The 17,131-nt window shown below is 36.1% G+C and overlaps 2 protein-coding genes across 5 annotated transcripts in view; both read left to right on the forward strand.

Moving 5' to 3' along the window:
- Positions 1-261, forward strand: part of ghrhrl (growth hormone releasing hormone receptor, like) — a 38,932-nt gene extending 38,671 nt beyond the window's left edge. Inside the window, exon 13 of the mRNA XM_067370519.1 lies at positions 160-261. Coding sequence (XP_067226620.1) covers positions 160-261 — 102 coding nt within the window. The remainder of the gene's footprint in view (positions 1-159) is intronic.
- A 6,364-nt stretch (positions 262-6,625) lies between these two features.
- Positions 6,626-17,131, forward strand: part of gpsm2l (G protein signaling modulator 2, like) — a 30,283-nt gene continuing 19,777 nt past the window's right edge. Inside the window, exons 1-2 of one of the 4 annotated variants that reach the window (XM_067371635.1) lie at positions 6,626-6,811; positions 10,160-10,197. Coding sequence is in view for 1 of the 4 variants with exons in the window: in XM_067371633.1 (XP_067227734.1) it covers positions 12,683-12,732 (50 nt within the window). In the remaining 3 variants the exon portion in view is untranslated. Of the gene's footprint in view, positions 6,812-10,159; positions 10,198-10,220; positions 10,905-12,501; positions 12,733-17,131 lie in introns of those variants that run through there. The other 3 variants (XM_067371634.1, XM_067371636.1, XM_067371633.1) reach the window with 3 other exon arrangements.

Below are 17,131 nucleotides of genomic sequence, written 5' to 3' on the forward strand. Positions count from 1 at the left end.
TTTTATTCTGTGGCAGAAACAAGCTTCCATAGGTTAGCCTATAGTTTAAACATAATAACATAAAAACTTTTATAATCTAAGTTAGGTTTAGGTTAGGTTTTGAGGAAAGTCACTCCTGGGTTTTTGTGATTGTACATCATATATGTGATTGTCTGTCAGGTTCAGAATGAAATACGCTCACGATGGATTCGATATCAAGATGGGAGTTACGCTGTCGTCCCTGTTGGAGCCAAAGGAAGTCAGATGGACACTCCTTTCTAGAGTCACTCAAACTCATCAGTCAGCAAATTGTATTGCTTGGTTTATATGACAACAAATGAGATCATCCCCATTAACTTGCAACAGTGACACCAAAAGTATTCTGACAGCTGTAATAGTGGCTGAAGTGTTTAAATACTGTACATTTGGGATGCAGGATATCTGTGAGAAATTAGAGAAATGTATATGTATACAAAAAAATGTGACTGCTGGAATTTATCATTACAAAACTGCTGTCAAATTGCAGTGGCCAAAAGTGATGTCTGGTCTAGGATAATTGACATTGTCCTTTTTTTAAATATTATTAAACATTTGTTAAAGATTTGTAAGAATATTGCGAAGTTGTGTTTGGAGTCAATTGTGTTGTTTGTGACAATGCAGTGGAACATGCCAAATTATTCGGACAGGCTGCCATCCAAAGAAAATATGAATACATCCAGAACCAACAAAATATTAATAACTGAATATGTTGTTGTCAGTGTATGTTTTTTCCTGTGAGATTTTTCTTTATCTATGCATTTCTTTACATAGTAAAATAAAACATGTAGCTGTAGTTTGCCTTTTTTGCCAAATCATTTTGTCAGATGCTTCCCTCATATTTAAAATATTTTCCTTATATTTTGATGGTTTAATCGAACTTGTAGGGTTATTAAAAACAAATATGCCCTCTGGACATGACTTTTGGCCACAACTCTGTACGTTTGTATATATGTATTTAACATTTCTTTATGTATTTAATATTTGTAAAGAGAAATTTAAAGATTAATAAATTCATGGATTTCTGAGAGAGATATGCGGTAACCCTGGTCACATGTCACATGTTTTTATTAAACTACAATTTCTGTTGGCCAAAATAGTGGTTTGATAGTTTTATATGTTACCTTTTTCATTTTTATTTAATGGGTTGTTTTGTTTTTCATTCCCATTTCCTTCCCATTGTGACAACTTACCCCATATAGTGTGACAACATGCCTGCAATTTGTGCAACATATGTTCAAGAAACTGTATCTTTTTGTTCTGCGATAACAGTGTAAATGTTCAAAAGCATCTTTGTAGCAAAGACTGATACTGTACATGTCTATACAGACACTGACGCTCAAAAACTAGCCTGTTTTTTTGCTGGTTGATTGTTTCTAGGTCACTCAGAAATCAATGAATTACTGAAATGTTGCAGCTACTGAGAGCAGAAATTGTTTTACTCAGTTTATTGTCAGTGTCACTTCAGAATAGAAGACATTTGCAGATGTGGAGCTGCTTAGTAGTGAGAGCTGTCTTATATTTCTCAACATATCAGAACAAACTAGAAACAGTGATGATAGCATCTGCTCTACACTGTTCCTCCATACTCATATTCACCTTCCAAAGGCTTCTGCTGTGTTGCTTTATATGTAGCCTTCTCTTCTCTTCTCTTCTCTTCTCTTCTCTTCTCTTCTCTTCTCTTCTCTTCTCTTCTCTTCTCTTCTCTTCTCTTCTCTCTTCTTGTCTCTTCAAGTCTTTTCTTGTCTCGTCTCTTCTAGTCTCATCTCGTCTTTTCTCGTCTTGTCTCTTCTAGTCTCTTCTCGTCTTGTCTTCTCGTCTCTTCTAGTCTCATCTCTTCTAGTCTCTTCTCGTCTCTTCTTGTCTCGTCTTTTCTAGTCTCATCTCTTCTAGTCTCTTCTCATCTTTTCTAGTCTCTTCTTGTCTCTTCTAGTCTCTTCTTGTCTCGTCTTTTCTCGTCTTGTATCTTCTAGTCTCCTCATCTCGTCTTGTCTCTTCTAGACTCATCTCGTCTTTTCTCGTCTTGTCTCTTCTCATCTCATCTTTTCTTGTCTTGTCTCTTCTAGTCTCGTCTTATCTCGTCTCTTCTTGTCTCATCTTTTCTCGTCTTGTCTCTTCTAGTCTCTTCTCATCTCATCTTTTCTCGTCTTGTCTCTTCTAGTCTCTTCTCATCTCATCTTTTCTTGTCTTGTCTCTTCTAGTCTCGTCTCGTCTCGTCTTTTCTCGTCTCTTCTTGTCTCATCTTTTCTCATCTTGTCTCTTCTAGTCTCTTCTCATCTGATCTTTTATCGTCTTGTCTCTTCTAGTCTCTTCTCATCTTGTCTTTTCTCGTCTTGTCTCTTCTAGTCTAGTCTTGTCTCTTCTAGTCTCTTCTCATCTCGTCTTCTCGTTTGGTCTCTTCTAGTCTAGTCTTGTCTCTTCTAGTCTCTTCTCATCTCGTCTTTTCTCATCTTGTCTCTTCTCATCTCGTCTTCTCGTTTGGTCTCTTCTAGTCTAGTCTCGTCTCTTCTAGTCTCTTATCTTCTCGTCTTTTCTCATCTTGTCTCTTCTCGTCTCTTCTCATCTTTTCTCTTCTTGTCTCGTCTTTTCTTTTCTCATCTCATCTTGTCTCTTCTCATCTCGACTTTTCTCGTCTTGTCTCTTCTCATCTCGTCTTCTCGTTTGGTCTCTTCTAGTCTAGTCTCGTCTCTTCTAGTCTCTTATCTTCTCGTCTTTTCTCATCTCTTCTAGTCTCTTATCTTCTCGTCTTTTCTCATCTTGTCTCTTCTCATCTCGACTTTTCTCGTCTTGTCTCTTCTAGTCTAATCTTTTGTCATCTTGTCTTGTCTTTTCTCTTCTCATCTCATCTTGTCTCTTCTCATCTCGTCTTTTCTTGTCTTGTCTTTTCTCGTCTCGTCTCTTCTAGTCTCATCTCGTCTTTTCTCGTCTTGTCTCTTCTAGTCTCTTCTCGTCTTGTCTTCTCGTCTCTTCTAGTCTCATCTCTTCTAGTCTCTTCTCGTCTTTTCTCGTCTCTTCTTGTCTCGTCTTTTCTAGTCTCATCTCTTCTAGTCTCTTCTCATCTTTTCTAGTCTCTTCTTGTCTCTTCTAGTCTCTTCTTGTCTCGTCTTTTCTCGTCTTGTATCTTCTAGTCTCCTCATCTCGTCTTGTCTCTTCTAGACTCATCTCGTCTTTTCTCGTCTTGTCTCTTCTAGTCTCTTCTTGTCTCGTCTTTTCTCGTCTTGTCTCTTCTCATCTCATCTTTTCTTGTCTTGTCTCTTCTAGTCTCGTCTTATCTCGTCTCTTCTTGTCTCATCTTTTCTCGTCTTGTCTCTTCTAGTCTCTTCTCATCTCATCTTTTCTCGTCTTGTCTCTTCTAGTCTCTTCTCATCTCATCTTTTCTTGTCTTGTCTCTTCTAGTCTCGTCTCGTCTTTTCTCGTCTCTTCTTGTCTCATCTTTTCTCGTCTTGTCTCTTCTAGTCTCTTCTCATCTCATCTTTTCTTGTCTTGTCTCTTCTAGTCTCGTCTCGTCTTTTCTCGTCTCTTCTTGTCTCATCTTTTCTCATCTTGTCTCTTCTAGTCTCTTCTCATCTGATCTTTTATCGTCTTGTCTCTTCTAGTCTCTTCTCATCTTGTCTTTTCTCGTCTTGTCTCTTCTAGTCTAGTCTTGTCTCTTCTAGTCTCTTCTCATCTCGTCTTCTCGTTTGGTCTCTTCTAGTCTAGTCTTGTCTCTTCTAGTCTCTTCTCATCTCGTCTTTTCTCATCTTGTCTCTTCTCATCTCGTCTTCTCGTTTGGTCTCTTCTAGTCTAGTCTCGTCTCTTCTAGTCTCTTATCTTCTCGTCTTTTCTCATCTTGTCTCTTCTCGTCTCTTCTCATCTTTTCTCTTCTTGTCTCGTCTTTTCTTTTCTCATCTCATCTTGTCTCTTCTCATCTCGACTTTTCTCGTCTTGTCTCTTCTCATCTCGTCTTCTCGTTTGGTCTCTTCTAGTCTAGTCTCGTCTCTTCTAGTCTCTTATCTTCTCGTCTTTTCTCATCTCTTCTAGTCTCTTATCTTCTCGTCTTTTCTCATCTTGTCTCTTCTCATCTCGACTTTTCTCGTCTTGTCTCTTCTAGTCTAATCTTTTGTCATCTTGTCTTGTCTTTTCTCTTCTCATCTCATCTTGTCTCTTCTCATCTCGTCTTTTCTTGTCTTGTCTTTTCTCGTCTCGTCTCTTCTAGTCTCATCTCGTCTTTTCTTGTCTTGTCTTTTCTCGTCTCGTCTCTTCTAGTCTCATCTCGTCTTGTCTTGTCTCTTTTCCTCTCATCTCTTCTAGTCTCTCCTCATCTCGTCTTGTCTCTTCTCATCTCGTCTTCTCGTTTGGTCTCTTCTCGTCTCATCTCTTCTAGTCTTGTCTCGTCTTTTCTCGTCTTGTCTTGTCTCATCTAGTCTCTTCTCATCTTGTCTTCTCTTTTGGTCTCTTCTAGTCTAGTCTCATCTCTTCTAGTCTCGTCTCTTCTAGTCTCATCTCTTCTTGTCTTTTCTCTTCTCGTCACGTCTTTTTTTCTTGTCTCTTTTAGTCTCTTGTCTTTTCAAGTCTCGTCTTGTTTCTTCTTTTCTCTTCTCATCTCTTCTAGTTCATCTAGTCTTTTCTTGTATTCTCTTCTTTCTTCTCGTCTCTTCTAGTTTCTTCTCATCTCGTCTTTTCTTGTCTCATCTCTTCTCGTCTCATCTTTCGTCTTGTCTCTTTTAGTCTCTTTTCATCTCTTCTAGTATCTTCCCGTCATTTTTCTTCTTGTCTCTTCTCGTCTTGACTTTTCTCGTCTCATCTCTTCTCGTCTCATCTTTTTTCTTGTCTCTTCTAGCCTCGTCTCGTCTCATCTCTTCTTGTCTCGTCTTGTCTTTTTTCATCTCGTCTTTTCTTGTCTCTTCTCTCTACTTCTCAGCTCTTCTCTCTTATCTTTTTTCTTCTCTTCTCATGTCTTCTCTTCTCGTCTCTCCTTGTCTGTTCTCATCTCTTCTCTGCTCATCTCTTCTGTTCTCGATTTTTCTCGTCTCATCTCTGTTCGTCTCTTCTAGTCTCTACCTGTCTTTACTTCTGTTCTCGTCTTTTCTCTTCTTGTCTCGTCTCTTCACTGTGTCTCATCTCATCTCTGCTCATTTCTTCTCATCTTCTAGTCTCTGCTTGTATCTTTAGTTCTGTTTGCATCTTTTCTCTTTATGTCTCGTCTCACTGCTTGTCTCATCTCATCTCTTCTCGTTTCTTCTAATCTCATCTTCTCTTCTCTTCTCTTCTCTTCTCTTCTCTTCTCTTCTCTTCTCTTCTCTTCTCTTCTCTTCTCTTCTCACCAAATGTGCATTTATACTCTGTTGCCTATAAACAGCTATTAAAATGATTGTAAAAGTCTTTTGTATAAATGCTGTATTTATTATGTATGTATTTACCAGCAGTAATACATTATTTTGTTTCCATGTTTTTGAGCGGCCTTAAGTGTATTAGCCTAATGCATTAAATCGTCAGAATGCATTACAGAGATGGAAATATTATCCAGTTTTATGATCTATTAGGCCTATGTATGTAATTTTTTTGTTGTTGTTATTGTTTTTTTTTTGCCTTTAAGTGCAGTTAAGCTGATGGCGTCATATATGTGCTTATGTTATATGCGTAAGCAAGCTGGCACAGTGTGTACATGTGCCTATTTTTGAGTTCAAGTGCTCTTGATCTTTTGCTTTAATGTCTGACATGTAATTACCTTTTATTAAAACAGGAAAAACATACATAAATGTCTTCATGGCCTTCAGAAATCTTTAAATGTCAGCTGGTGTTGTCCGTCAGTAATAAACGGTGACCTCTGCTGGTCAATACATCTCACTACTATTTACTCACCCTACCTCTGCTGGTCAATACATCTCACTACTATTTACTCACCCTAGTTATTTTGAAGCCGTTTTAACTATAAAGGCATTAGGAGTGTTTTTATGTAAGTCTTTCTTTTTTTTTTTTTTTACATAGTTATAACTAAACTGAGGATCCCACAGAAATAAATCAGTAAAATAATTTCTGCTCCTAGCACTAGGAAGTCCAATTAATTTTAGTGAATTGATTCTTTCAGACGGTCAGTTCAGTGAACCGATTCACCACGAATCGGTTCGCTTTATTTTGTTAAAATATATTTTTTTTTAATTAGTTTTATAGTCTATAGCTTGCCTGACATGTGCTTTCTTTTATTTAAACATTGTTAATTAATAACGTATTAGTCTATTAATAATAATTAATTATTTTAATTAGTATCTTACATTTTCCTCAATATTTTTAACAACATTACCCCGTCCTTCATTAAAGTTTTGAACTAAAACAAACTTACTCATCTGTTAAAGTTAAACGCTTTGTGAATCGATTCGACCAAAACATTCAAAATAATCGGCTCAGCATAAGCTTGTTAAAAAAATAATATTAAATAACAACGCTAATTATGAGTAAAGACCTAATTTCGCAAATATTGCTCCCTCTTCATAGATTCAAATTTGCGAATCGATTGGCGAGTCGGTTCGACTGAATCATTCAAAACGATTCGTTCGCGAGCATTACTTCAGCACACAAGTATTATGATGGCGAGGCGTGGCGTTTACAAACTCCTGTGTAATGATTGGCGTGCCAAAGCAAAAGACGCTTTCCTTTTTTTCCGAAAAAAAAAGTTAGGAAAGGAAAGTATCTTGAGAAAACATGGCGGAGTAAGAGAAAGAAACTTTATCGATGCTTCTTGACAAAGAGAGAAACTTTTCCACCACAGGACATGTAGCGCGATTACACACTTTAAAGTACAGATCTGAAAGTGTCTGAGGTATGAGTTTGATTTCTTTTCTCCTTTGGCTTTATTTTACTTCTGGATGAACAGTTTCTCCACTGATCTGTATATGTGTTGCATATTAAGTACTTCCTTGTCTTGTCTTTCTTGTGAAACGTTTTTCATTTATTTATTGCTGCTTCTATGAAAGTTTAGTACAAAAAACTACTTCCTATTAGTCAAAATTATCTTTACAGTTTATCTGAAGGCACGTCAATATGCTGACCAGCCATGGCATAATAATAGTGAGTATATTCAGTCAAAACATAAAAAAAAATAGGTAAAAATTATATTTTGCATGAAAAAAAAGGTCTGTTTTGTGACATTATTAGGTGCATTTTCCTAAATTAGACAAAAACAACAAAATATCATTGCCATAATCCCCGAAAAATAATGATATATTACTTAAATTGTACTGTTAACATTCTATTAGCCTATATGAATTTAATTAAATAATTGTTTAAAATATGTTTATATAAAAAATGTTTAAACATAACAAATCAAATTAAAATATCATTGCCATAATCCCCAAAAAATAATGATATATTATTTGAATTGTACTGTTTATATTTATATAGGCTTATAGAATGTTATTAGCATAAAAAAAAATGTAAAAAATGTATTAACATAACAAATCAAATTAAAAGACTCATCACTAACAGTAACGAAAAATGCACTGGTTTCCAATTATGGCTGTTGCTAAAAAATATGTCAATAAAAATATTCAATTGCACAATAATAGGAGTCATTTTCTTCATGCAAAATATAATATTTTCATTTAATTTTGGGGTGAAATATGATCGTGAGACTCATAAGTAGTTCCCTCCCGTGGGATTTTATGAGAAACACCTGGAACAGGCTCTGGCTGACAGAATGGACACAGCCGCTCTTGTGTTTGAATCTTTTAATGAATCACAGCTGTTTACAGTGCACAGGCTGTACTTTGTGTTTTATTCTATTGTAGAGACTGACTAATCTGGACTATTCGTGTGCACAAAGCTGCTGTCACCAGTGCAGGGTAGTTGAATATGTGGCTCGATGTTTCTGGAACTGTTGGGGTAAATAAAGCATGAACTGAATTGATGGTGCAGACCAGTTGAATATTCCTGGCATGCTTGCCTTGTTCAGTGAAATTACACTGGCAAGCAAGTTTAAATGTCAAACAAAAAGGAAAATTCATGCAGTGTGTCTTTATCACGCGCTTGAGTAAACTTGCAGTTGGTTTGCTGGACAAACTGGCTCAGGTATTTAGGAAAGGAGCCACAAAACCACTCTTGGCCATAATCAAGTGAATTTTTTTTTTTTACTTGAGATGACGGTCACAGCCCTTTCCTGAGTATCCAGATTGTCAGTTGATGTATTTTTGAAAGTTAACAATGCGTTCAGTTTTCTGCTCAATGCAAGGAATTCCTGAAGTACAAACAAATATGATTTCTGACGCATTTTCCCACTGCCTGTACGCTTTTTGTTCAATTCACAAATGAAAATGTTGTCTTGCCCTCTTGTTTTTTTCCAAACCTAGGACTTTCTTCTGTGCAGTGTTAAAGGGTTAGTTCACCCAAAAATGAAAATAATGTCATTTATTACTCACCCTCATGCCGTTTCAACATCTGTAAGACCTTTGTTCATCTTCGGAACACAAATTAAGATATTTTTGATGAAATTCGATGGCTCAGTGAGGCCTGCATAGCCAGTAATGACATTTCCTCTCTCAAGATCCATTAATGTACTAAAAACATATTTAAATCAGTTCATGTGAGTACAGTGGTTCAATATTAATATTATAAAGCGACGAGAATATTTTTGGTGCGCCAAAAAAAACTAAATAGTGACTTATTTAGTGATGGCCGATTTCAAAACACTGCTTCATGAAGCTTCAGATCATGATTCGGATCGCGTGTCAAACTACTGAAATCACGTGACTTTGGCGCTCCGAACAGCTGATTCGACACAAAAGATTCATAACGCTCTGAAGCTTCCTGAAGCAGTGTTTTGAAATCGGCCATCACTAAATAAGTCGCTATTTTGTTTTTTTTTTGCCGCACCAAAAATATTCTCGTCGCTTTATAATATTAACAATGAACCACTGAACTCACATGAACTGATTTAAATGTGTTTTTAGTACATTAATGGATCTTGAGAGAGGAAATGTCATTGTTGGCTATGCAGGCCTCACTGAGCCATCGGATTTCATCAAAAATATCTCAGTTTGTGTTCTGAATATGAATGAAGGTCTTACGTGTGTGGAACGGCATAAGGGTGAGTAATAAATGACATTATTTTCATTTTTGGGTGAACTAACCCTTTAATTTACACTCTAAATGCTGGGTTAAAAACAACCCAAGTTGGGTTGAAAATGGACAAACCCAGCGGTTGGTTTAAATGTTTGCCCAACCTGCTGAGTAGTTTTATTTAACCCAACTATTGTTTAAGATTACTGTATTGATTGCTTAAAATGAACCCAAAGTATGTTGGAAATTAACATTTTTTAACATTTAACACCTTTTGATTATTATTGTTGCCTCTAGTAATTATGTGTCTGAATTTTAATTTTGGGTTCATTTTAAGCCAGCCATATAGTGATTTTTAAATAATAAACAGCCTAGCAAACATTTAACCCAAGCGCTGGGTTAAAACAACCCAGTCGCTGAGTTTGTCCATTTTCAAACCAACTTGGGTTGTTTTTACCCAGCATTTTTTTTAGAGTGTAGTATCATTTTTTTTATACTAATATAGTATTTATTAATATTTTGAATCATTTTAAATTTTAAAAGTTTTAGTAATTTTGCTATGTGATTTTGTCAATTAGTTTTTATTTTTTATTTTTTAATATCTCTATTTAGGTTTCATTTATTTTTATTTCAATAAATTTAGTACTTATTTAAAGTTAGCTGGCAAGGCAACATTTCTCATTTTAGCTTAGGTTATTTTAAGTTTATGTTTTTCATCATATATTTAAGTTATCAGTAGTTTTAGTTTTAGTTTTAAACAGTGGCAACACTGCTTCTGTGGAATGTAGAAGATGTTTTAAAGATGACAATCTCCAAAATGACGTTAAAGGTCATGCACATCAAGCTCAAGTCATATGATAACAAGTTTTTAATTGCTAAAATATCATCCCCTTTCATCATAGCTCTCTAATCTCATTTGCATAAATGTTTATATTCAAATATATTGCATAAAGAAGCATCACGCCATGCAGGTTTGATATCGAAAATGCCAAATGGCATTGATTCTTGGGCATTTCTCAAAGATTTTATGGTGCTTTATTGTCAGTTTTGTAGTTTGACAGGTTCTGGCCACTGTAATTATTTTGAAAATGTCTTCTTTTGTGTTTCTTTGAAGAAATCAAGTCACACGGGTGGGTTTGGATCAGTGTGAGGGTGAGTAAGTTATGTCTGATTTGTCACCATACCTTCAAATGAAATCATCAAGATTATTAATGGTGATGGTTTCAATTCTTATAAATGAAAATTCTGTCATCATTTTCTCACCCTCAAGTTGTGCCAAACCTGTATGAATGTCTTTCTGAAGAATATGGGTAACATTGACATCTGTAGTATGGAAAAAGAAATGCTATGGAAGTCAATGGGGACCAGAAACTTCTTGGTTACTGACATTTTTCATTCTAAAAAATACTGGGTTAAACCCAAATTGGGTAAATATAGGACAGAACACATGTTGGGTTAATTTTACCCAGCATAAGATTTTTACTATAATACTAGCTTTTTTTATTTTTATTAATGTTTACAGATTAATTTAAGTCCTCTAAACCTTTTTAAATAACGCTACTCCACACAACCACTGGTTTGCATGATACTTCATTTATTTTCTATCACATTTTATTGTATAGCATATTTTATATAGTTTTTAATTGTCTACATTTAAGCTCGTTTAACGAATATTAGAAGTAAAAATTAAACATTTAGAAGTAATTCAAGTGTAATCAACCAGTCTCTGTTGTCCTGTTTCCACCATAACGGCACTGGATCTTGTGCCGGAGATGTCTTGGGGGGAACTTCTAACTTCAGACGGCCGCCTGCGTTCCACTCAAAGATGAAAAATGCTGTGACTAACTCCATAACTAAACGTCAGTGTACAATTCTGAGAACATATTTTAACATCCTAAGTATTTATATTCTGTTTCTTTTTGAATAAAATCATAACATTTTATGCAAGGCATCAGGTGTTTCCATCACGCAAAAAGACATAAAATTAAACAGAACAATAACGAATTTTTAGATAAAATAAAATGTACACAAACCTGTATTTACCAAATACATGCACCAATTTGACGAATCTGCACTGCTCTTCTGAAGAGGTCGCAAAAAGCCTTCGATAAATAACTCAACCCCTGGGTTGTTATGTCTGACCCAGGATCTGGGTAACACAAAACTACCCAAATACTGGGTTATTACATCTGACCTAGGAGCTAGGTAACACAAAACTACCCAAACTCTTGAAAAATAACCCCAAAAAATGACCCAAAAGGCTCAACCCAGGACTTGGGTAGAAAAAATAAGATTTTTTAGAGCTCTTTTGTGTTCAGCAGAGGAAAGAAACTCATACAGGTTTAAAACAACTTGAAGGTGAGAAAATGCTGACTTTGTTTTCTCATAAAATGGTTTATCACACCAAACAGCCACTAGCTATGTTTCCATCCACCTATTTTTAGGCACATTTTGGCATAAAAAACGCTGGATGGAAATGCAAAGATGCGCATAAAATACTAAAATAAAAAATGTATGTGCTCAGGTGAGGCGGATAAATGTTTTATCTTATAAGACGCATGTAAACTACAATGGATGCATTTAACAAATAAATCCCTCAATGCGCAGCAAAAAAAACTCACATGACTTTGCCTTAACAAAGGCCTAACTGGACTAACCAGTGGACCAATCGCATCACACAGCATCTAAAATGTTTGATCAACCTGAAATCCCTGAGCCAAAGTCTGTCATCAGAATGATTTTGTGTAATGACCTCCCGAAACTGTCTCACATGATTGCGCTCACAAACACCAGCATCCGAACGCAAGATTACAGCATTTATTGCTTTTCATCTGCGCTCACAGAAGCCACAGTGGCTTCCCAGATTGCAGCAACTTCCATCTTTATTACAGATATTTTGCACCAATTATACAGGAAGTAATGATTATGTTCACTTTAACACTTGGGATGGAAACACTGTTATATTCACAAATGAAATATGCGATATTCCAATTTTGCGCAAAAGTAAAATTTGCAAGTTTGGATGGAAACACATATAGTGTGAGGTTTCATCCCTTCAAATGAAATCAATCATCAAGATTGCTGATGGTGATGGTTTCAGTCTTAGTTTTACATTGAAAACACTTTGTTTTTCTCATATGTTGGTTTATTAATTCAAACAGCCACTGTAAGACAACAACATTAACTTTCTATCCTGGGGAAAAAGTATCTTTTAATGATCATATGGTTGCTCACAGGGAAGTCAAGAGACTTCCTCATGTTCAGCCTTCCACATGAGATGTAACATGATATTTTCCAAGTCAGTATTAGTTTGTAGGGTGGAAGTGTACAGCGTGTTGTGATTAATCAGTGAATGACTGTTTTCTTAGTGAAATCATTAGCTACTTACACCTCAATATGTGTGTGTGTGTGTGTGGGAGAGAGAGGATCATATTTCTCAGACTCTTTCTTTAGTGTCACTCGCCTGTCAGATGGTCAATGGTTCAGATACGGTGAAAACATGGACTTCTTCGCTCCATCTTTTCGTTTGTTCTTTGCTTTAGGGTTATGATGACATGATATTAGATTTATTTTCAAATCTCTTGAATGTTTGCTTTTGCAGTTTTGTTTTAAACGTGGACTTTTACTATGAATCTAAATGGATGCGATCACAAAAGACGAGGATCAAGCGTTTCATGTCCGTTCCAGGTAGGAGAAAAGACTTGTCTTGCCATATGGTACACAAATCAACGGGTTAAAACTTTTAGCTATAGCCATTTTTTGATGTGCATCCATTCTCTATGAACTCCATGTTTTTGCTGGTTATGGAGTGTATTATGCAACAGATCTTGCTGTAAATACCAAAAAACCTGTCTTTCTTTTCATTGACGTGCACTTGTTTTTCCATCAGATAAACGTGGTTTGAAATGTAATACAGTGCTGCGGGTAGATGCGCGTGAATGAGGGCTCAGGTTGGCCGAGAGATCTCCTGTGTGTGCATTTTTAATAGCTGTGTTTAATAATTAAAATGGAGAGTCATCACTTGTTGGCACTGTTTTGTGTATTGTATTGCTGTCGTACATCCTGAAATACCATCTCACGCTGAAGCTGAAAGATGAGTTTTTTCTTTCCAGGGAGTGATTTTCCACACATGGATAAAACATTTAGAGGAAACAATTGGTGAGAACAGGAATGGGATCGAATTTGGCTTAGCATGTTTTGGAGTACATGCTCAAACCACTAGGTCATGGCTCCAACAAGGTCCTGAAGTTGGGATCAATGTTGCCAAGTCGCCAAATTGGTTTTTCTTAGTCCGTGGGTTGAAGCGACGCAATAGGACTAGTTTTGGCCGTGATTTGGCGAGTTTTGAATAGCAGTTAGGCTGGTTTTGTTATGCAAACCTGGCAGCCCTAGTTGGGATGGTTCCCCCAAGCATGGTCTTTTTATCATCATTTCATCACAAATTTTGTCGCACCTTCATATCAGTCCAAACCTATAGGTTTTCCTTTCTTTTGCAGAACAAAAAAGGAGATGTTTAACAGGATGTTCAAAAGTCATAGTTAATAGTGAGAACTGGAGCTAAACTACAATGTGACCCAACTCATTTTGATTGTATGGAAAATAGACATTGTGCTAAACTTTCTCCTTTTGAGTTCCACAGAACGATACGAGGGTGAATAATTAATGACTTGAATTTTCATTTTTGAGTGAACTGTCCCTTTAACGTCAGAGTTTTAAAAATGAATGGAAATAATGAACAACATATGTCTGGTGTTTCAGTGAGTATCAGTGAAATTCATTACTCATGAGAAGTAGGAGTTAATATATGGTGCGAATTAGTCATTTGCATCGGTCAGTGGAGAAATCACGTCAGCTGCTCGGCCCGCATCCCACCTCGCTGAGGATAAAGAAATTAGAGCATGTGAACGCTGCCAGCCTTCCGTTGAGGACACTCTGGGCAAAGCGCGGGATTTAACTTGGTGTAATGGATTTTCCCAGCGTGGCCTTGGTTACCTGACTGTTTTTTTGGCTGGAGTCGATTCGTTCTTCATGACAACATCTCGCTCTACTTCAGCAGAAGATTAATTGATTTAGGGAGGTTTTCTTGGGTTGCTTTGTTCCTTGACACGGTTGTAAAGCCTTTTGAGTGACATTGAGTGGCTATATATTTACATATGTTAAAGAAAATTGTGCACTTGCCTGTGCAAAAATTGCTGACTTGGTTGTTTGCTTACTGGTTCAAGCCAAAAGAGTGACTAGAGTTGTTTCTTGGGTCCCTCGGTCTTGTTTTATTTTCTAAATTCTGAACACTGAGAAAGGTTATACTGTCTTCAACAAGCCACATTATTTGGGAAATCACTCTTATCTCTGTTGCACAAATGGTGCAGGACTTAGTTAAAGCTTAATTCGTAGGGTTAGAGGTTTGTTCTAATCCTTAATCTTGAGTATGAGCAATAGTAAGAGTAATGCTTGACTTAGCAAGCAAAATTAAGTAACTGTGCTTTAAAAATAAAGGTTCAAAAAGAGCAGACATGCTATGGAAGAATTTGAGGGACTTTTGTTTCCCAAAGAACCACAAAGAATGTCATTAAAGAGCCTTTATATTTAAGAATGTAGAAGAGCGTTGGTTTCATAAAGAAACTTTCATTGAACAGTTCTTAAAAGAACCATTTTTTTTTTCTTGCTGTGAATAACATTCTACAAATCTAAAGAACCCTTTTCCACTATAAAGAACCTTTTGTGGAGTGGAAAGATTCCATCGTTGTTAAAGGTTCATGGAACTATTAAGAACCACAAAGAATGTCAATAAAAAAACCTTCATTTTTAAGAAACTCCATTTTTGGTTCCATAAATAACCTTTCATTGAACCATTCTTAAAAGAAGCATTTTTTTCTTAGTGGTGTATAACGTTTTACAAATCTAAAGAACCTTTTTTCCACTGTAAATGAGCCTTTTTTGGAACTGATGTTAAAGGTTCTTCATGGAACTATAGATGCCAATAAAGAACCCTTATTTTTTAAGAATGTATAATAACCATTTTTTTGTTTCCCAAATAACCTTTCCGTGAACAGTTCTTAAAAGAACCCTTTTTTCTTGGTGTGTGAAGAATATATTAAAAATCTAAAGAACCTTTTTCCACTAAGAACCTTTTGTGGAATGGATGTTAAAGGTTCTTTGTGAAAGTATAGATGCCGATAAAGATGCCTTATTTTTTAGAGTGTAGGATAACCTTTTTAAAGAACCTTTAAGTGAACAGTTTTTTTTTTCTTGGTGCGAATAACATTTTTGAAGTCTAAGGAACCCTTTTCCACTACAAAAGAACATTTTGTGGATTTGAAAGATTCCATGGATGTTGAAAGGTTCTTCATGGAACCATAAATGTCAATAAAGTGCCTTTATTTTTAAGAGTGTAGAAACACCATTTTTGGTTCCATAAAGAACCTTTCATTGAACCGTTCTTAAAAGAACCATTTTTTCATATAAAGAACCTTTTGTGGAATGGATTTTAAAGGTTCTTCATGGAACTATAGATGCAATAAAGAACACTACCTTTTTAAAGAACCTTACAGTGAACAGTTCTTTTTCCAAGTCTAAAGAACCCTTTTCCACTGTAAAGAACCTTTTGTGAAATGGAAAGGTTCCATGGATTTTAAAGGTTCTTCATGGAACCATAAATGTCAATAAAGAAGCTTTATTTATAAGAGTGTAGAATAACTATTTTTGGTTCCCCAAAGAACATTTCTGTGAACGGTTCTTAAAAGAACCCATTTTTTTGGTGTGAACAATATATTAAAAATCTAAGGAAACTTTACACTATAAAAACCTTTTGTGAAATGGAAAGTAAATGGAAAGGTTCCATGGATTTTAAAGGTTGCTCATGGAACTGTAAATGTCAGTAAATAACTTTTTTATGTAAGTGAAAAAAAAAAAAGAATTCAATAGATGCATAGCATTTTTTTTACTGAGGTCGACCCACCCAACTGGAATAACAGGTTTAGGAGCTGTTCAAAGCACATTAGAGTTACTCGGTTTCCCCCTTTATGCGTGATAATCTCCATGTGTCGTCTCACTCATAATTGGAATTGACGCTTGCCATCGGGTGTCCGTAGATGACATGGGCATGTTGCTCTGTTGCATCTGTTATCTGCAGGCTTACCACTGACCCTGCGTTTATGTGTGCTAGAGCCAGCGTAACCCGTCACGGCATGTCAACAACAAAACATTTCAGATGCTAAAGTTTCTCACTGGGGTAGAGGGTTGGGAAAGGTCTCACAGAGGTGGTTATCCTGGAATTTGGTGTCTTTTGGAAGAGGTAAATCAGTTTCGTGATGTGTCTGAGAAGGTTGAAGCCGTGGGTCTCGTGCTGCACCCTGTGGAGAATTAAACGTGTCTATCACACTGGAGGAGACAAAGTCATCAAAAAGATTGAGATGTTTAGACGGTGCACTGAGTTTTCTAAAAAGAAAGAGGATAAAAGGTGAGCTTTTCTGCACACAGTTGTCATATGTGGTTGCTAGGGCATTGCTGTGTTGGGTGGATGATTAAGGAAGTTGCTGTGAGGTCATTCCATGCCAACTCAACCAGAGGTCCCTAGCTAAAAAAATTATAATTTTTTTCCTGGTGAAAGAAATACATAAATGAAGAAGAAAGACAAAATATTAATTGTCATGAATGTATATTTACTGTTTTGTAGAGGGGGTAAAAATTTATAAAACTTTAGAAAGATGGCAGCATCATTATTTTATTTTTACACAGTGATTGATAGGACTATTAGCAAAATCTTTTGACATTTTACCAATTTTTGTTGCATTATATGCCAACGTTGACAGTTCAAAAATGGCAAAAAGCACTTCTTGTGTTTTTTGCGTCAAGTTTGCATGCCTGTAACTCAAGAAGTATTAAAGATATCTTAATATCCTTTTAATATCTGGTTCTTATCAAACTATTCTTTTAGTATCTTCATTTTAAAGGCCCTCGATTGTTCAATCCCAGAGATATGGAGATCTTAATGCGGCTCCATGAGTAAATTGGTAAACTGTACAGTGGTCAATTTCAGTGGTCAAAAACCAAATGTGTGTCACTTCCCCTACAGCTGATGTGCCTGTAA

Source organism: Chanodichthys erythropterus, chromosome 20 (genome assembly GCF_024489055.1).
Source record: "Chanodichthys erythropterus isolate Z2021 chromosome 20, ASM2448905v1, whole genome shotgun sequence".
NCBI lineage: Eukaryota > Metazoa > Chordata > Actinopteri > Cypriniformes > Xenocyprididae > Chanodichthys > Chanodichthys erythropterus.